The following is a 21,980-nucleotide window of genomic DNA, read 5'->3' on the forward strand; positions in this document are numbered from 1 at the left end:
TTAAAAATTCCCAATAGTAACCACTTAAACAAAGAACTTAAGTTTTCCACTGGAAGGGTGAAAAGAAAAGTCAGTTCTAGCATGCCCTGCCACATGCTTAACTACAAGGTAAAATAGTATGGATTCAGATTCTAATCACGTTTCAAAAGTGTAGTATTTATTAGGTCTATGACTGCCAAGCACTACTATATCATAATATAATTACAGGCATTTTTAAATTTAAATTATATTTAGCTCTTTATTTCAAGCACTGCAGTTTGGAAAGTCTTACCATTATAATGTGTCATGTTTACGTACACGAAACCCAGCAAAATTTTCCAGGAGTTTCCATATTTCATTCTGTGTATAATTATTCTTTATTTATTATTCCTTTGATATTCAGAATCTGTACGTAATTCTGAATGTGTGCAAATTCCCACTAAAAACTATCAGCAACAAACAGCTTTTATGAGAAAATCATTTACTAACAATAGTCTATATTACAGAGTTCCCTTTCAGATGGTACACTGAATAAGCTTTATTTATTTCTCTCTCAAAAGCCCATTACAATTACAGAATGTAAATTTAAAAACAAATCAGTGCCTAGCAATGCTCAAAAACAATAAAGAGCACCATGGTCAAATCAAAAAAGTCAAGAAATTCATGAAAGTTTAAATGCATGTGGCATTAAATTGACGAGGAAATCTAAACAGAGAACCACAACTCAAAACAGGTGGAGACCAAGACCATGGCAGTATGTGAGCTGCTTCTCCCACCAAGGAAGACACCGCGAGTCAGCAGTCCACAGAGAGTAAAGCAGGCCATGGGAAGAATCATGAAGGTTACCAGTTAAAGACAAGACATTGGAAGAGCTAGGCCATGCTTTTCCTTCCTGAGCCTAGAGAGCACCTCTAGGTCACCTGAACCCAGAGCACAGTTTCTATAAATGTTCTTTTTTTTTTTTTAAAGATTTTATTTATTTATTTGACAGAGAGAGAGAGAGATCACAAGAAGGCAGGCAGAGAGAGAGGCAGAAGTAGGCTCCCTGCGGAGCAGAGAGCCTGATGCGGGGCTCGATCCCACGACCCTGAGATCATGACCTGAGCCGAAGGCAGAGGCTTAACCCACTGAGCCACCCAGGCGCCCCTCTATAAATGTTCTTTAAACAAGTTAGGGGACTTGTACAAAGACACTCCTAGCATTAGGCTATGAAGAGATGCAGAGTAGAGATTCAGGTAACTTCTGATCTCCATAGGGTCATGACTCTTATGAAAAAGGCAATAAGAAAAAAAAAAATGATGTTCTTGGAAAATGAAAACAAGATACCAAAATTGAAAGACTAGAGTAGAAAGGTTGATCAATAGAATGGATAGGGCAAAGCTGAAGACTAAATGAGTTACCTGGAAAAGAAAGTTGAGATAACTGTTCACCACATGGAAGGGAAAGGTGAAGAATGTGAAAGGGAAAGTACAGAACCAAGGGATCCCAGGCCAAGATGATTTTAGAGGTGAACTCTTTCCAGTCCTCAAGATACAGAGAAAAGCCAATCCTTACGTTGTTTAAACTTTTCCAGAGCAGAAAAAGATGGAGCATTTTCTAGCTCATTCTACAAGACTGGCATAACACTAATATCAAAATTGTGCAAGGAGAGCATTAGGAAAAAAGAAAATTATAGACAAATCTCACTTGAGAATTTTGATATAAAATGGTTAAATAAAATGTTAATAAATCAAATCCAGAAATATATTAAAATAATGATATACTGTGATAGAGTAGAATTTTTCCCAAGAATTCAAGGAAAGTTAAACACTATGAAATTTGCTCTGTACAAGTAAATTAAAGGAGGACAAAATTGTCTTAAAAATTGTGGAATTAGCATCTGATAATTATAATAACCTATTTAGTTATGTGTGCATTCTGGGAGTAGGGAGAATCTTTTATTAAATAATCTAGGAATGGAAAGAGAATCCCTCACCTTGATAAAGTGATTATATCAGAAATTTTCTGCAAACATTATGCTTAATAGTAAAATATAAGAAAAATTCTCCCCCCCTTTTTTAAAAGATATTTTATTTATTTATTTGCCAGAGAGAGAAAGCACAAGCAGGGGAAGTGGCAGGCAGAGGGAGAGAGAGAAGCAGGCTTCCTGCTGAAGAGAGAGCCGGATGCAGGACTTGATCCCAAGACCCTGGGATCATGACCTGAGCTGAAGGCAGATGCTTAATGACTGAGCCACCCAGGCATCCTAAGAAAAATTCCCTTTAATGCCTGCCATCACTACCTTATTCAACATTGTTTTGGAAAATTTGGTCAATGGAATGTAATAACTAGAGAGAGGGAGGAAAAGAAAGAGAGAAAAGAGGAGAATAAATACATAAAACTGTTACTATGTGAAGGTTGTATGCTTGTGTGTACTCTGGCAATCCAACTTGAGAAAATACAAGACAATATAAGAAAAATACAGAAGACCCAACAGATTTCCTATTTATCAGTGATGACTATTATCATATCTAGTAAATAGGAACTCATCCACAATGGGAACAATAAGAATGACAAAATGAAACAGCTAATAATCTAATGAGAATTATGCAAACCTTATGTAAAGAAAACTACAAAAATTCATTGAATGTCCTGAAAAATAATCAGAATAAATGGAAAAATATACTATATTCCTGAATGTAAAGACTTGATATAAGCAGGATAAAAATATTTCCCAAATTAACATATAAATTCAGTGTCATCCCAAATGAATTTCCAAGGAAATTTTTAAAATGACATTTGTCAATCTCATCCAAAGTTCAACTGGAAAAGCAAATTCAAGCCTTGATGAGAATATTTAGAAAAAATTGAGAGTAGACATGCCCTACCATATGTCAAAACGCACAATAAAGCTACAGTCATGAAAAAAGTGTGCTACTGATGTAGGAGTATTTTAAAAGTTTGATGGAATACATTATAGTCTAGGAATAGACATATAGAAAGGAAGGTAGAGTACAATAAAGGTAGCAATTCAAGTCAGTAAGGAAACGTGGAAGCACTCAATAAACTGTGTTGGGACAAACTGTGTTGGGGAAAAAACAGAAGTCAGATCATTACTTCATATAATTTACAAAAAAAAAATCTTACGTCCATTGCCAGTATATAAATGTACAATTAAAATAAGAACAGTACTGGAGGAAAAAGTAAAAGTGAACTTTTCTAATCTTGGAATGGGTCTTCCTAAACATGACAAAAGGCATAAAGAACTCATCGATATATTTAATCATAATCTCTCTCCCCTCTTGGCCTCCTAACCTCTCCTCAGGGCCCAACACCCTCCCTGGGCAAAGTCCTTTACCTGCCACCATGGGGCCTTTCTGTTGCCATATTTGCTGAAGCTCCTTTGAAATGTTCCTGAGCTCAGAGTCCAAGTTGGGAGTGATAAAATGGTAGGCACTTAACTATGACTTTCTGTCAACTGCAGGCTTCTTTCTCTCCCTATACTTAAGCACACCCATTTTACAGGCGAAGGAACCAAGGCCCTGGTTAATAAAGGGACTTGCCTTGGAAAACGGACCTAACTGCTAGCAGTTCCAGGTGAATATGGTACTTCCGGTTTCAAAGGCAATGCTTTCCGCACTTCCCACCTTATAACTTCATGTGGTCTAATCTGCAAGGGGGTAATTTCAGTTCAGGTAAGGAGGCTCACTACAGGGAAAATGTGAACCCAGCAAAGTCATTTTCCAAACCACACTTGAAATAGTAGGAATTTCACTATAGTCAAAATAAAGATCAAACTCATATTGCTTCCACAGAGTCCCTACTTAGACCTTTACACCATCATTTTAGTTAAAGCACTTGAGAGACAGGATGAAGTCAAATAGAATATAGATAGATCATTTGCCTCTTTCTGTTCTGAGCTTCCTATTAGTATTTCGCTGAGTATGTCAGGGGGTGGGGATTAGGGATGGTATTTGGGGGTTGGTAATATGTCATGAAATCATAAAGTTGAGGTTTTTTATATTTTCCTAATGAGAGGAAAGTTATTGTAACCATAAACTAAATTTTACTGCTTCAATCATAGTAACCGTGAAATAGTCCTCAAACACCTTTCAAGATAGTTGAAAATTACTATTCCAGATGATTTATGTTTATACTTTTCAAAACACATTTTAAGAAAAAAATATAAATAAAAAAGTCTTCTGAAGGAAAAAAGTACACAGGTTAGACAAACTGGAGGCCCCATGGGTTATGAGTAAAACTGAATTGGTGCCATATTTCTGAAAAGGTCTAAAATAAAGGAACCCAGGAGACCCAGTAAAAACTAAGACAAGACCAACTGCACTTCTGACAAGGTTGTGAAAAAACTCCTTGATCCAGCTGGATAGACTTAGCATCTCAGAAAGAATTAAAGAGGGGGGAGGGGGAAGAGGGGAACAAAAACAACAACAACAAAAAAAAACAAGACAGAAAAAATGTGGATAAGACAAGGATAAAAGAAAATGCGAAACAACAATGGCACTGGAGCTCAGCTGCAAACTAGCAAAAGCTGTGTGGGTTCTCAAGCAGCCACAATATTGCAACCATCTAGCACTGAACTCGGCGAAGACATCACACCAAAGGCACTTGGCACCAAGTAACTTCTGGCCGGGGATTTTTTACATTTAGAAATGTAAGACCCGGTAACATTTAAGGAATTCTCCCTCTTGCCAGAAAGCCATCCTCTGGCCCTGAAGCCATGTGACAAATGATCCTGAATACCACGTTGCCTTTTATGCATCTGTTGTCTAAATCAGTGTAGAAACTGGAAGGAGAGACTGAATTCTGGCCCTTAGCAAAAGGGTACATTTTAGTGTCATAATGACAGTCTTGGCAGAACAGGGCATTCTTACTTGAAATGTCTCTGCCATACTGAGAGCTTTGTCCACCATAACCTGAGTCTGGCTCAGTTGAAGGGACTATCAGTTCTAAGTTTTCAAAACACAAGCAACTATGTGAAAATTTCAAGAGCAAATTGTTTCTTGGAAATCCCACTTCATGAATGATTGTCTCTGACCACCTTTCAACACTTGAAAAGGTTTCATTTTCGTTTGTGTTATTTTCTGTTTTAATTTTATATTACCAAAATAGTCCTCTCAAAATTACCATTTAAAACTTTTCTGTTCTCTTTATTTAATGACACATGATCCAAGGCAAAATTGCTTTTGTGTACTATGTGGTGGGTGGTGTGTGTGTATAGAATGGCACCAAAAAGGAAACATATTCTTTTTATCAAAGATGTTCACCTTGGTCACTGTATCCAAGATACTCTAAAGGACAGAAGCGGGTGGGCAAGAGACTGTATCCTTACGTGCAGGTCAGGGATAGTGGCAGACACAACATGTGCTTGCGAGTGTCCTGGCCACAGAGCCATCACTACGGGCTGCCCGGATCTGTGAGAAAGCTTTAGTTTTGTTTTTTCTAGGTACATCTAGCGGTGTGCCTGGATCGAGGAAATGCTGAAAGTGAATTCGACTCTGCAGGGCCTCAGCATATCTCGTACCATGGTGTCCTACTTGCCTGAGAAAAAGAATTGATGGCTTGCTTTTCAGACTGGGAAGACCTAAAATTGTTGAAAGTGGATGAGCAATGTTACTGCTTAAACCTGAGACTAGTCTATCTTCCCCAATGATTTTCCATTTGGGTTGTTATTATCACTCAAGTTTTTTTTTTTTTTTCTTTTTCTGTTTCTTTTTTAAAGATTTTATTTATTTATTTGGCAGAGGGCAAGACAGAAAGAGAGAGAGCTCAAGCAGCGGAAGCAGCAGAAAGAGGGAGAAGCGGGCTTCCCACTGAGCAGAGAGCCTGATGCGGGGCTCGTTCCCAGGATCCTGGGATCATGACCTGAGCCGAAGGCAGGCCCTTAACAACTGAGCCACCCAGACACCCCTTAAGTTTTTTTCTGACCACTAGCAGGAAAGGACTCAATGCCTCCAGTGTTCACACAAGGAAGAGGGACAATACCACTGGTCAGTTTCAAAAGCTACCTTATTTTCCTAACTACACTCAATTTCTATTAGAACTATGACTACACACACATGTAGAGACACACACAAACCAGCAGTATTAACCTTTAGACATTTTCTGGAAACGATTCATGTTTCCCTTAGTAACCAAAGGATGACCCCTAGGTAACGATGCCTGTTACAACCTGCAGTCCATAAACCAACGTGAGGATCTTTCCACTGCAGCCACTGAAATACAGAGAATTTTTAAAATGCACACATACCTAGCCTAAGTTCTCAAAAGTTTAACCTAATGGTTTAAGTATGTACTTTCATTTTAGAGTGAAAGTCAATTAAGTACCTTAAATTGCCCAAAGCAATTAGACTTACTGTGCCAAGGATCTGGATCATATCTCCAAGCAACCAAGCAATGCGTACCCAAAAAAACTAACAATTTCAATGCCTAGGATACAGCCTAAAGTAATTGTCTAACCTGTTAGAGGATCCTTTAAAGCTCACTGTTGGATTTATAAAAATCCTTGACTATTTCCTTCTTTAGCACAATGAAAATGAGAGAAATTGGGTGACAAAGTTGTTAAAGGAAAAAAGGGACATTATGCCGCTGTACCTTAAATGTGCCATCCCTTCAGCTAAACTGAAAACTAAGAGAAAACTCAGATTTTGCAAAAGAACTATTTCTTTTGTGAGTGAACAAAATTGTTAACTGTTTTTGCTTCCTCAAAACTCACAATTATAAATGATATAATTTCTGGTAGAAAACAAGTACAGAAGCTTCCAAAATTTAAAAGTACCCAAATTCTGTTCTGGAAGAAAACACATATTTATTCTGAGTAAAAATTCTGTTACATCAACAAGACACATTTTGACATAGAAAAATACCTGTTTAATTTTAGAAACAACGTAGGGAGGCAAAAGGGAAAAACTCACTGCAGCTAACCAAAAAAGAAAGAAAGAAAAGAAACCACTTCCATATTCATTAAATAGAATGTCTTGTTATTTTCACAGACAGTAAAAACTTTTTGACATCCTTTTTCGTCCCAGACTGGAGAGGTGTCAATGGATCTTTTTTGGTCTCTTCAGTGTGTAAAGAGTTTACAAACCTAACCAAATTTAGAATTAGTGGGAGTTATGCACTTATGTTCCTTATACATAAGAGAAGAAAAAAAGGCCCCTTTATGCCAGCTTTGAGTTAGGCTTGAATTTTTATGACTTATTTAGAAGCCCTAGGGAATGAAAAAAAAAAAAAAGTCTCTTAATGGAAATACTGACACAGGCTTAAATATAGTGACATGAACAAGCACTTCTATGAAACAGTACCAGGATGTGACTGACCACACCAGCAAGTCTGAAATGCAGACAGTTTCAGACAATCAATGACAACTGACTGAATGCCAGGAAAAAGGTAATGGCAAGCTAGAGAATCAAAATTTCAGGTTGATAAATTTGTTTTTAACAGGAAAAGATGTAAAAATGTATGGGATCTTTACTCCAATATATGGAAGAGAAAGAAAATGTAAAATGTAAAATTTCTGCTAGACTTTCTCCAATTCTGTTACAGGACTAAAAAAAGTCATTCTTAAAAAGTCAAATCTGGGGCGCCTGGGTGGCTCAGTGGGTTAAAGCCTCTGCCTTTGGCTCAGGTCATGATCCCAGGGTCCTGGGATCGAGCCCCGCATCGGGCTCTCTGCTTGGCCAGGAGCCTGCTTCCCTTCCTCTCTCTCTACCTGTCTCTCTGCCTACTTGTGATCTCTGTCTGTCAAATAAATAAATAAAAAAAAAATTTAAAAAAAAAAGTCAAATCTGTCCTATCAATCCTGAGAGATGTGGCAGAAGAGTTGAAATCAGGGGATCTAAATCTGTGCTTTGTTTCTCAGATCTTACTCACAAAGCTATGTGCTAGATAGAGAAAACAAATACTTGTTTTTATCTATCAGCTACAGTTTTTATTTTTTGGCAGATTTTTAAAAACTAGCTAACCCTTTCCATGTACCATCCTTGCATTTTCTTGAAAGTCGCTTTTCTTACTTGAAAATCGGGTTAGTTTCATTTTATACTTTCTATTATTTTGAATCTCTTAAACATCTCATAGTTTTCAGCTATCTTGTTTAATATTTTCCTCTGGCTTTAACTTTTTCGCAATTGCCTTTTTTAAAGCTGTTTAAACTGTTCCGAGATCATTTTCTTTCTCTTGTCATGTTCACGGACACAGACCAACATATATCTGTGTACATTAAAATGTCTTTTACGGTTTGGAAGGCAAGCAGACCAAATCATTAAAACACTAACTCATTTAAGAAACAGTTATGGGGCCAATATGGGAAAGACACTGTACTAAGTGCTAAGGGGGCTATAAAATGAATACAACGCCACTTCAGGGCCTGAAAGAACTTTTAATACACGTAAGGCAGTGAGCAGCAGCACAAAAGAGGGACAGAATGTAGCTGTAGTTCAGAAAAACAGCGTGTCTAACCGTCACACACAAGGGCTATTCGTGTTGTAATCATTCTTAGGTACCACGTGGAAGAAACATAATGTGAAAGGACAGAAAACATTAGGACCAAACACAGTCCTAAAAAATGTGTACATTTTCTAAACCAAGCTGCCATATACTTTCGATTTGTTTGTGAGCCGGGCTGTATGTCTCAGGATTTACATTCACGTTTTTCAGACTCTCATATGATACCAAATAACAAAGAAAAGTGAAGGAAAAGCTACCCCTGAAGGAGGCAGCAAACCACTCATACCAACAGTTGTTCTTTTTTTCTATTTTTGTTTGCCATTATTCTCCCAGTTTCTAACAGGAGATGGAACACTTAGGCAATTTCATTTAAATTTTGCAAGTGAATCCATAAGGGAAATTCAATGTTAACAATTGAGCTACTTTTAAATAGTCCATATGAACGTGTTTGGTCTTCATCACCACTGACAAACATTTAAAAATCTATGGTGTTTAGAATATCATGCTTAAGTTTTAATAATTCTAGAGTAACCCCACGCCTATCCAAGTCAGAACTTCCGTAGATCTCATTTGTAAGATTGCCGCTTTGGAATCAATAATTAGGAAAGAATCCCTTCCAACATGCTATCAGAAAGACACCATTCCTTATTCAAAGGTGTGAGGGGCAGATTTGGGATTGTGGTTAATCCTAAAATTACTGATTTGAAAGGGTGGAATATCATATAAAAAGCAACAGGAGGATGTAGTTTAGAGAACAGACGATATTGAAGCATGAAGCAGACGATATTAAGCTGTGTTTAATATCCTAAGCTTAGGAGAGCAGAAAATTCTCTATTTCTAAAATCAGTACTTAACTTCTATCTGGAAATTTCACTTACGTGGAATACCTCATTCCCAGATGGTGTTTGATAGGTGAGGTATTATTGTACTAAGGATACAAGACAAGGAATTGGATAACCTTTCAAGTATCCTTTAAATGTCACTAACTGGGCTGGTTGATAGAGGGTTTTATTATTCTCTGTTGGAGTACACCAGCAGTCATTTGCATGCCAGGAAAAGGATGTCTGGAATAATCTAAAAGGGCAAAGCTTAGTTCTTTCACTAAAAACAAGGAAGTGACAGGCACAAAAAGGGAAATAAAAGAAGATAAAAGTATCCAAAGCAGACTTACTGGTCAACAAAATCCCGTAGAGAAACTAGCACGTACACAGAAACACACACTATTTTAACAGCTGGCGCCTGACAAAGCCTTCTCTTGACTACCAGGAGGCTTTCTTGAAGCTACCCACAAACACAAAACCTAAAACTGATGAAACATATAAATTAGTAGTGATTATCCACTGTCCAAAAAGTTCTGCCAAGACAGCCCTTTAAAATCTTTCTTCTGCTTCATTTAACTGTGGTTTCTTTGATGAGCAGCCTAACACAAAACACAGGGCTCCGGTGAGCCTAGAACAAGGCCTGTGCACAGTGGCTCTTAATAGACATTTCTGTATGTGGAGTGAATGCATGAAAGGGTACCGCTTATATGAGTGGACTATATCCCAGAGATGTACCTGTGGAGTCAGCTCTTAGAATGGAGAGTGCACTTCTCCCAAGAAGTCATGCTATAAATTAAAGTTAAATCCCAGGCTAATCCAGGGCTTTATGGAACTCATGGGCATACTTGGGTTTTACCACTGATAATGCCAGTTTAGATTCTACAGTACATGCGTATGCAGGAAGAGAGAAAAAAAAGAACATCTCTCTTCTCCTGAGGGGCATCGTTAGCCAAGAAAAAATGTTTGGAAATGGCATTTAGCCTCTGGCATCCTCCCAAACTTACTTTCTACTTCCTAGTTCCTCTTTCCTTAGTAACCAAAATCCCTAGTTCTGTCATTTTGCTCCAATGGCGGCAAGCCATCCAAATGGACTCTACATTCCAAAGAATTCCATGCACCAAATAAGTGACTTCTTTCTTCTCTCATTCAAAATCTACATTTCTTCAGGGATAGTCACCTCAGTCAAGTGGAGGGGAAGCTAATCTAATTAATTCACACTAACATAGAAAAGAGTTCTATCCACCTATATGTTTTTGCCCCACCAGATGTGTTTAATTAAGAGGGATTTTAGACAGTTTAACAAGATGAAGTTTAAACATTCAGCCTGTGGGAGCTGGTTAAATTTATGAATTATATACTAGCAGAGCAATGGGGCTCAGAGAATAACCATTCAAAGGTACTAGCCATTTATAAGTTGATCATTTGTGAGCTGCAAAAAGAAAGAACATAACAGGGACTTGTCCTCAAGCCAAGCAAAAGAAGGAGGGGAAGTCCACAAGTTTTATTTCAAGACTTGCCCGATTTTCCCCTCGTCAGTACACTTCTTAGAACCTTCCCCCTCTCTCCTTCGGTAAAGAAGGAAATTTGATAGGCTTTTGAGGGTAAATCAACTTGAATGCAAGTTAGGAAAGGCTCCACTCTGTAAGGTGGCCCAGATGGCAGATGGTGCCTTCACAGATGGTCCCATCTGGAGAATATCGGTACTGATTCAACAGAAATGGAGGTAGATATTAAAGCTAGAGTCCTTATCCTGGTACCTTAGAGAGCAGACCCACCCAAGACTACAGGACTTGAGGTCAGTTTGTAATGGGAATTCACTCCATCAAATATCTGAAAATTGTCATCCATTAACCTAACATAATGAAAAGTACTGTAATTTTAATTTAGATAGCTTAATTCAACAGACAACACTGAGTGACTAACTTTTGAGTATTATTTAATTGTATTTAGAAGGAATAACCTTAAAAATTCTAATTAATTTTAATATTATAATTTCTATTGTCAGAAATGCTTTAGCCAATATTTATTGAAAGCCTAGTATGCCCCCTGAAAAGAGAGCTTTTTTTTTCTTTCTGCACGATGGGGAGACTGCAAATTACAAAGAAATATTTAATGTTTACATAAAATCAATAAAAACATGTTTGTATCTACTTTGATGTTGTCAATCAAGTGGAGAGGAAGCTAATATGATTAATTCATACTAACATAGAAAAGAGTTCTATTGCCTCTATGGTTCAATTAGGAGTATGACTTTATAAGCTCGCAGGCTTCGCCCTCCTAGAATTTAACAAAAACAAGTGAAATGAAATTCAGTGATACATTATCCTTCCACACACCAACTCTTTCATTTGGTATTTGATCCCATATCATTAATGAAATGCATCATAAGACAGCAAAAACAGGTGGAAAACAGATACAGTTGTTTTTAGCATAGATGAACTAATAATTACATTTAAAGGTGATCTATTCTTGAAAAAGAATTTAAAAGATGAAATCTTTGCACTACTATAAAACTGGGGTGGGGGAGGGGATTGGTATTTAATAGCAGATTTAGAGGATTTCCATTTAGGTGAAGAAAGAAAGATATAACCAGAAGGAATTGAAGGAATTCAGCATAAGCCTGTATGCCAGAGAAAACCATAGCAGTTGCTCAGAAAGTATTTATTGAAATCCCCTGTTCTACTATTTATGCATGAGCGGTAACCCAGCTAAAACTGTAGCAACGTTGTCGCTCGGTTCCCCCACAAGACAGCCCTTTATTGTTTCAGGCTGAGATTTAGCAGACCAGTTTCAGACCACCAGTCTTTCTCAATTCTTTATCCACAAAACCAAAAAAATTTATTCTGTTCTTTTTAAAGTTTATACACACGCATGCAAAACCAGAAGTTTACGTGTCTAGGCTGCTTTCTCATCGCTTGCATAACTAAAAAATAGGTTTTTATTTAAAAATAGAACTTGGCACATGAATGGGCCATTGGATATTTTAATAAAAATAAATAGCCAAGATACTTAACTTCAAGAAGCATCAACTACCCAGGCATGCTATTCCCTCTTCGGTTTTCTATTTTATCACCTTTGAAAACAGCATGAATTTTCAGGAGACTCATCACATTGGGTAAATTTCAAATTTGTTTTTACTGTGCAGCATAAAGAAATTTATAAGAAATTTTTAAAAATAAGAGACCTTCAATTATTCCATCTATTCAAAATTAATTTTCATTGTTTCCAAAAATCTTGTTTTTGTCTATACATACTTGTACTGTCATAACTGCATTCAGTGTCTCTAGTTTTAAATTGTTTTTCACTTAACCTTCTGTTACCAATATTTCTCATGCTGTTTCAAAGTCAGCATCAGTATCGTAAATAAAAATGTTGATTTTTATGCTATTCTAATCCGGTTTTGGATTAGGACAACATTTACATTTTTAAAACCTGACATACTTCCCGTATTTTTACACGTTCCAGAAAAAAGCATAAAGCATGAGAGTTAATTATTTTTTCAAGGTTTGGGAAAAAATCCAATGACTCTATCAAATCATGTGTTTTGGGAATGGAGTTTACTAAAAACCTTGACTTTTGGGGTGCCTGGGTGGCTCAGTGGGTTAAGCCTCTGCCTTCGGCTCAGGTCATGGTCTCAGGGTCCTGGGATTGAGCCCCACATCGGGCTCTCTGCTCAGTGGGGGGCCTGCTTCCCCCCCCTCTGCCTTTCTCTCTGCCTACTTGTGATCTCTCTCTCTCTCTCTCTTAAATAAATAAATAAATAAAATGTTTTATTAAAAAAAAAAAAAAAAACCTTGACTTTTCCTGAATTAGTGGTGTTTACAACTTTTCTCATTATAATTTTATAATTTAATTTGTGTGGGATAATACCAATTCATTTCATCTACACATTCGCATATAGTATATTGTCAAACAACTGTACATAGTACAGTACCATTTAAAAAATATTTTTAATGACTTGTATTGATTGCTGTACCTCTTCACTACCAATGTTAATCTGGGCCAATTTCTGCTTGTTTCTTTTAGTATTGCTTTCAAAGAGTCAACTCTTTATTTTTCAGCTTTCCATTGTAACTTTTTTGTTTTTATTCTTTTTCCAATTCTCTGTACTTAAATGACTTGACTTCCTATCCTTACCTATCTCTGTAAATAAAATTCATGAAGCTCTGAATTATCTCCAAGTTCTGCTCTGGTCACATTAGCTAAATGTTAGTGTGTAGTTTTAAAATTTTGTTATTAGCTAAATAGTCTTTTATTTTATCTTTTACTTCTTCCTCGGTCCAATTATTATTTACAAGACTAATTTTCTATCTCAGAGCTTTTGGAGTTGTTTTCATAATGGAAGCTGGAAATGCAAACAGAAAATGAGGTTAAGTCTTTAAAACTAGATTTTCTCTGAATCCTCACAGATAATATATCTTATAACCATTTATGGACAGAAAAGTAAGATTTCTAATTAAATAATCTGGAATGTGTATTAAACAGACCAAATTTAAATTCTTTTATAAAGCTCTACTGTTCACATATCAAGCTTCCTACAAGGACTACCTATAACATCATTTGCGTAGTGTTTAGCAAAGGGCCAGCATATTGTAACTACTCCATGAATGAGCGGTGGCAGTACATGTAGTCATCACAGGTTAGTAGTAGTTATGTTGCCCCTACGCCTTATGCAGGCTAAGCTGCACTACTGATCCAGGAAGAGTAACTAGCTATGTGTTCTTGGTCTGGGTTTTCTTATCTATGATATAACATGGCTGGACTAGATACTTTCTGAAGTTATTTCCAGCTCTAACATTTCTAAATTTCCTTTGTTGGCATTTTCAGGACCTGGACTCTATCTACACCAGATGTAGGTCACACATATCCTTTGTTCTGAAGCAACTTGCTCAAAACTCTCTGAAAACTGAAGTGAAGATAGAAATTTTTACCAAACTTACTACTCCATCAGAAGGTTTTGGACAGGCAGAAATCGATTCATTATTTTTGGAATAAAAGTAAAAAATTCAAAGCTATTTATCAGCCCTACTTGTGCTTTCCAGGAATAAAAGTAAAATTTCCAAAGCAATGTAAGCCAGACCTACACTTTCCCTTCACAAGAGCCTTGGCACCCAGGTTAATTTGTGTTCATTTTCCACTGCTATTAGCAATCAAAGAATTTAAGAGAAAAGATGAAATACAAAGTGTTTGCATGGCTGGCTACAATTCACGGCGTTCCTCCTCCAAGAATGTATATCATTGAGATTAAAAATGAGTATTAAGGATGAAAATTCTCATCTTTATTTTTAAGGGTGAAAATCCCCAGTAGACCATCATCTACTAACAAGCACATCTGGTAATTAAAAACAAAAGCTTTCAAATTAAATCTTATGGGCTATCTGTGAATAATCTCATACAAAAGCAATAAAAAGTATGTCTTTATACCTGTTGAAATAGACCCCTTGCTGGGATTTTAGTTCTATTTCAAATAAGGTGTTACGAAAAGCACAGACTTACCTGTACGGTAGACAAAGTTGCCTTCGGTTTCTGATGATGAAGGAGACACCAATTCTTCCTCGAATTCATTGGAACTAAAAGATCCCGAATGGTTTCTTTGCCTTGTCTTTCCCATCATGGCAGCATTTGTGGCCATGACATGTCTCAAAGAGTCGTTAAGGTAACGATTCAATAAGCTGCTCTTGTATTTGGGGGGTGATACATAGTCCTCACTGGCCCGTGACTCTGGCCTGATCACTCCAGCTTTTATGACTGAGCTCTCACTTTTAATCACAGGATGGTGAACTGGATTATTATAGCCCCCTTCATTTATGTGGTTTCTTGGAGGATTTTCTCCATCTAAGGGAGAAAAATATCAGTAGGTAGTACTTACATATACTTTTCCCCAGCCACCAAACTCTTATAGTTAATCATTAAATATATACATAAAGAAGGAATATTTAAAAGTATATAAAATTATCTTTGATACCCAAGATTAATTTTTAGGCAAGGAAGCAGGAATCTATATAATCTCTCCCTATGGTATTTTATTTTTAATGAATTTCACAGAAAATGTTATTCTGACACATGATAAATCTATAAACAAGAGGAAATAGCCATAATTCTGTTGGTCATTTATAGTATTGTAAAAGTGAAGTTACCTCATGCAGTAAAAAAGAACCATTATGGCACCATGATGTTTTTGTGGAGTCGACCTTAAAAATAGCAATTGAGGTGAACTTCTTATTAACAGAGATAAAGCAAAATAAAAATATTAACAAACCTTCAGAACATGAATCATCGCTGCTTACACTAAGCCGCTCAGCGTTTCCTTGAACATACTTGTTGTACAATTTTATTCTTAAAGCCCAGCTTAAATCTGGCTGTCGAACAGTGTTCTTAAGCCGACGTCGTGCATTAGCAAACCAATTTGACACCTAAAAAAGTTTTGTTTTTCAATTAACAAAACATAAAATATTACCCATCACATAATTACTTTCCCACAAGAACCTAAGCCTCTTTCAGTATTTCTGATCGTTAAATATTCTCAGAATGTAATAGTACTAGACGTTCATTCCATTCACTCACTCATTCATTCAACAAACATGTGCACACTTACTACAGAGACTGAGCATATACTATATTCTGGGAATAAAAAAAAAGAACAGCTTTTGCCATCAAATGCTCAGTCTAGTAAGAGAGGAAGGTACAAATAACTTTAATATAGGAAATAATGTGATGAATGGTTTAAGAGGCATTAAAATAAAATGATGCAGGAATCCAAAGGAAGAAAGGGTTACTTTCAAGACTTCATGAGGAATTAAGTGAAGCGTTGAAGGAATGTGTCCAGTATAATGGGTAGGGAAGTGTGTTCCCAATAAAGAAGACATGGGAAAAAATATAAGTCAAACTTGAGAGACACCGTGGTGAGTGAGGAAAAGGGAAAAGTTAAAGATGACCTTGAATCATCCCTGTGTAATCAAGAGAAGGATAGTGCCATTTTGAGAAAGAAAGTAGAACTGTTTAAGGGTGAAATGATGTGCTTGGTTTGGGGAGTGATTAATTTGAGGTACTAGAAAAGCATGCAGGTGAGATGTGCAGCAAGAAAATAAAACTGTTATCTGAGACTTAAGGGAGAGGAAGAGCAGATGTGGGTCAAACACACAGAGGTGATAGCAGCAGCTTTGAGTAGGTAGAAAGAGAGATGATTGAAGACCAAACCCTGGAAACCTCCAGACATCAAAGGGGCAGGACTATAAAAGAGGAGCTAGCAGAACAATCCGACATAGAGCAATCAGACAAGTAGAGGGAGAAAAATGCCAATAACAGCCGGCTTTAAGTTGAAAGTCAAGTGTTTCCAAAGCAAATAGTTGAGGGCAAAGAAACAAACACTGCAAAACAAAGGGAAGTTACTTCATTGTTTTTAAAAGATGTTATTGGATTTCCAGAAGTTAAAATGGTACTTGAGATTTCTTGTAAAATATCAGGCTATCATCAGGAAAAAAAAATATGTAAATAACCTGAGGGGTCAATATTTGCTTTTAAAAGAAATGAAATATGGAAATGAAATGAAATATGGAAAGAGAATTAATTAAATCTTTCTGCCAGTTTATTCTAGAACACGACTCCACATTACTGTAATGGTTTATGTAGCAATGCTTGCATTGGAAGTTTCTTTTTTTCTTCATTTAGGTTGATAATATAAATATAGTTTTTACACATTGCTCAAGAGCTAATTATTGAATGGACCTATGGTGAATCCTACTTTTTAAGAAAACAAAACCACAATTCTTTTCCTCTTTGTCTCCATGGGTTTTTAAAACATGGTAGTTTCCCCCAATTTATACACACACACACACACACAATGTATATATACATACACAGTAAATATATCATATATTATACATATATATACATTCAGTATTCATTATTTCCTAGTACCTTAATAACTGTCCTCTTAATTTTATGTGCATTGATGTAGTAACTCACCATGACATTGCAGAAAATTTAGTCTTTAACAATATCCTCTTCCTATCAAGTTGTGCTATTATAACTACGATTTTAATCTGGGTTCAAATTTTAAGTCTTCTCCAGCCTCTATAGACAGACAACCTCTGGAACTATTCATTCAATAAACATACATTGAGTAGTTCATGTGCTCTAGCCATGACATGACTGTCAGTGCTAAAAATCTTTAAGTGTTAGGATAAACTTTGTCCCTGCCCACAGGGAAGGATTAGCACAGAACTATGTATTAACTGTAATACACTGGTGAACATTCAGTATGGAAGCACGAAATGCCTGGTCCAGTCCTCAAACCTCCCTCTATTCTCCAAGTCATGGCTGAAGTATTCATCCATGTCCTGGATAGTAGTAACTGGGAATTTTAGAACATTTTTTTTCTGAACTTCCTTATCTTCCATTCTATGCACTTGAATGAATCTTAACCACCACCATCATCAAATTCAAGTGTTGATATACCATTATGATTTAATTGCTTAACTTCTTCAAATCCTCATTAGTGTCCTATTACCTATAACTGGTATAATAGAAAGAGATCTGGTTTCCTGTTCTAAATTTGAGAAAAATGCGTGAATTTAGAGAAGTCACTCAACTTTTCTGAACTTCAAGCCCTTCATCTATAAAATGCATTAGGTGGTACCTAAATAACCTTGCCAACTCTAAAAACTAAGATCTGTGAATATAGTCTATGCTCTCCTACAAAATTACTAATTTATTCCCTTTATATAGCTGGTGCTAACCTACCTTCTGCTTTCCAGCAATCAAACATGGGTGTTTATGTCCCCTGACATGCAACTTCTCCTATGCCTATGTCACTTATATTTTTAGAATTCAACTTCAAAACACATTTACTACTTTCTTTACTAAATATCATATAATTCAGGGTATCCTTAAATCATAACTCACCATGAATTTTAGCACAACCATCACATAGTACAGTGTAAAATTCAATTCTTATGGAACCCTTCATATTTTATTAAAATGCAACAGCTTTCAAATTTCCAAAAACATTAACATACCATAATTGTAACTACAAAAATGGGGACCATTAAGTGTCATGGTGGGATTACAGTTTTACATATATAGGGGTCATATCCTTTTTCTTGTTTTATATACTCAGTTCTTACCACAGTATATTAATTACAAATTAGAAAATTTTCCAGAAAGGTTTGCTGATATCTAACATAGGCTTTCTCTGACCTGATTTCAAAAGTTTGACTGCAAACAATCTGCTAATAGATTTACTCTGCCAGTATTTTATCACCAGAAACTTTCTGTACAATTTAAGGGCTGGATATAGTCTAAGGTGTTTCATATCTGCTTGCATTAAGTCATGTAAACAGCAAAGAGTTGGTTAACAAATTTGCATAAATACTGTTATGCAATTTTTTTTTTCGTCCTGATGAACTAATGCAAACTCCATCTGTCTCACAGAAGGTAAAAATACCAGTTCAGATTTTCTACCTTTCACTTACTATGGATTCCTTCAGGTTGTCATGCAAATCTCATTAAATTCTACTTCACATGAAACAGGCCTCCTTACCATGGTTAGGTTCTGCAACAGCATTTTGATGTCAAACTCAGAGCTCAAGAAACACTATATTTTATAGTGAAAACTTGGAGAACCAAATATCTAGAAGCTGGAAGAGAAAACTAAGTAATTTTCATCCCTACTCTAGCCGAGGTGTTTACATTCATCGTATTGACAGAGCAATCATTATAGTAAACCCAAAGGGATAAGCTGGCATCTGTCCACCTTTGAACATACAGAATTAACAAACTTATTCTGAGTTACTCAACTGAAATATTGAGAATCTCATTTCTATGCCACGTAGTATAACACTTGGAATAACATAGAAAGACCAATCTGAGATTTTGTTAAATATTTAACGGTTGTTATAATCCTTGCAGTTGATAACTACATACCTATCTCAGCAGAAGCACTCACCCGGCAAAAACAGAGCTATGTTAATAGAGGGGGTAAAATCTTAAAACTAGCAGTTTTAACCAGCGGCATATGGACATTATCACAGGAATGTGAAACTTCTACAAGTAAAGGAAGTATTAACATCCAATCATTAAAGGTAATCTCAAACTCCTCACGCATTGCGCTCTGCGTTGTGATCATGAAAGAAATCAACCCAAGGAGACATTTCGCTCTTTTAATCCAGAAAAAATATAAATATGTTAAAAAATAGATACATGTGAACAATGGGGATCACTGGACCAGATATAACACCCATCTGCCCTTCTCTGAAAAACTTCTTTCAAGGCAATTATTCTGCATTAAGCTCTCTATATCCTACAATAATACAAAACCTCAATTGCATACCACCCTATATTATTCCACAATAAAGCTGTTCACATTTTGATAATACCAGAGTCTATTTTTTATAATGTTTAAGCAATGATCAGCCATAGAAATTAAGCACAGTGGAATATTTTGGTTGGTTAAAGTACACACACACATGTCATTACCTGTTAATTTTAGGAAAATGTTTATATCTCATTAGGAAGCTAATAATAAATAACTCTTTCTGCTCCATTTCTCAGGGATAAATAAAATGTAGGTGTGGATTAATGTCCTTAGAACTTCTATTTATCAGAAAAATTACCTTTTGTGGTCCTAAAAATATTTCCTCCAGTAAAATTTCAGTTCCTTCCTTCTAGGTTTAATGGAGACTATAGACCAGGTTTTATGTCTTTCCTTATCAATTTAAGAGTAACAAAACAAGGCAAAAGTACATTTTATGAAAAGTTTAACAGTTTGACACATGGCCAAAAGGAAAATGTTAAGTGTTAAAGAAGTTCTCAAAATACAAGATACTCTCATAGTTAAGGAATAAAAGTTATGATAACTGCTTATTAACATCAGTTACAAGAAAGATAGGAGGTACTGCACTAAACAGGAAATACGACTTTAGAACCAGAAATGAGGGCACAGACATAAAAATATGTCACATTTCCAGCTATACTGAAGGTAATAAAATGAGTTATATTCATGCTGTGCTATAGAACCATCACATAGCATTAAGGATAATGAACTGCCCTCTGCGTATTCAATGGAATGGATTTTAAAAACAGAATATCTTAGTCAGACTTCAACACGTTCTCTAGTTTTCAGGACGGTGTTTTGGAAAGCTGCATGGTGATTACAATGGTATTCCCCAATCAGAACCTGTTCACTTTGCAGACATGTACAAACAGTTTATGGAAAGCATGGTGCTGGGATATGGGGGTATGAAGATGAAAAAGACATGATCACACTTCTCAAGAAGCCTGACTCCACAGGAGAAATTTATTCACTGGGAGAACTTGACTCATTAAATAGGGGTCTAATTTGCAGGGATCAAAAGTTTTATTCAGCTCCTAGCTTTATATTTTTTCCTCCAGAAGTGTAAAGTATTTACACAACTCATTTGGCTTCCTATAGAGCCAGAATTTGCTTAGATGTTTAAGGTATGTCTGACTTTCACAAACTCTCCCATATATATCAACATAAGTGCAGCTGACTCTTGAATAACACAGGTTTAAACTGCATGGGACCACTTACGTGGATTTTTTTCACCAAATACAGTACAATACTGTAAATGTATTTCTCTTCCTTATAATTTTCTTAATAACATTTTCATTTTTGTAGCTTACTTTATTGTAAGAGTATAGCTTATAATACGTATAATATACAAAATATGTGTTAATTGACTGTTCATATTATGGGTGAGGCTTCCAGTCAACAATAGGCTATTAGTAGTTAAGTTTTGGGGAAAGTCAAAGTTCTATGTGGATTTTTGACTTGCAGGGAGGGTTGGCACCTCTAACCCTGTGTTGTTTGAGGGTCAGCTGTAGACAGATGCGTATGCATACATATATACATATATATTTATATCCTACATCGATATCCTATTATGCCTAACCAACAGTAAGTGGAGCCAAATTGGATTACTATGTTTAAAGTTCCTTGGCTATCCTATACATTTTGGTTTTTTCCCATTTATCACTATAACATTCCAGAAACCAACTTCATTTACCATAAAAATTTGGAAATCATTAAGCAGGTAACTTATTATTACAAATAATTATCTTTACTCCATTTAAAAATTAAATAATTCTGTGCATTTTTATTTTCTGAGGACTAGAGTAAGAGAAAGAAAATATAATGAGAATATAAGATATAATTAGAAAATCGTAATAGTAGTACCAAGATCTTAATGCAGAAAGAATGGTTATTTGTATTTGAACTATTGTTGTAGGTAGGAAATAATTTGGTTCTGTATTAAAATTACAACTACTTGTATTGCATCTCAACAAAACTACTGTACCCCAAATTTTAAGTATCTCTGCTAATAACGATGTTACCTTTCATAATTAAAAAATGTTCTAAATATGTCATTTTTGTTTGCTTTCTGTATGAAAGAATGGCAAGCATTAAGTATGCAACTGTATGATATACCAAAATTAATCTAAGGTTTTATTGCTGACATCACAGTGAAACACTCAAATAGCTCTATAAACTAGGGTATTTTCCAAATAAATAGCATACCTGTTTAAACTGAAATATGAACATATGCATTTATTTTCACAAGTCAAGTTTTTCTAACTGAAATCACTGAAAATTCATAGTTTTATGTTAAACAGATATTAAGCCAAGAACACTAAATAAATTTTCCCCTCCAGTGCTGCAGCAAATCACTATTAATACTATTGCCTGTTAACATGAAGCAAAACAGATGTTTTTCTCTA

The 21,980-nt window shown here is 35.8% G+C and overlaps 1 protein-coding gene across 1 annotated transcript in view; it reads right to left on the minus strand.

Moving 5' to 3' along the window:
• LOC111139312 (mohawk homeobox) overlaps positions 1-21,980 on the minus strand; it is a 61,958-nt gene that overhangs the window by 36,594 nt on the left and 3,384 nt on the right. Inside the window, exons 3-4 of the mRNA XM_022491568.1 lie at positions 15,502-15,655; positions 14,739-15,077 (exon numbers count right to left, since the gene is read on the minus strand). Coding sequence (XP_022347276.1) covers positions 14,739-15,077; positions 15,502-15,655 — 493 coding nt within the window. The remainder of the gene's footprint in view (positions 1-14,738; positions 15,078-15,501; positions 15,656-21,980) is intronic.

The sequence above is a fragment of the Enhydra lutris genome, unplaced genomic scaffold, assembly GCF_002288905.1.
Source record: "Enhydra lutris kenyoni isolate GAN:26980312 unplaced genomic scaffold, ASM228890v2 scaffoldscaffold99, whole genome shotgun sequence".
Classification (NCBI taxonomy): Eukaryota; Metazoa; Chordata; class Mammalia; order Carnivora; family Mustelidae; genus Enhydra; species Enhydra lutris.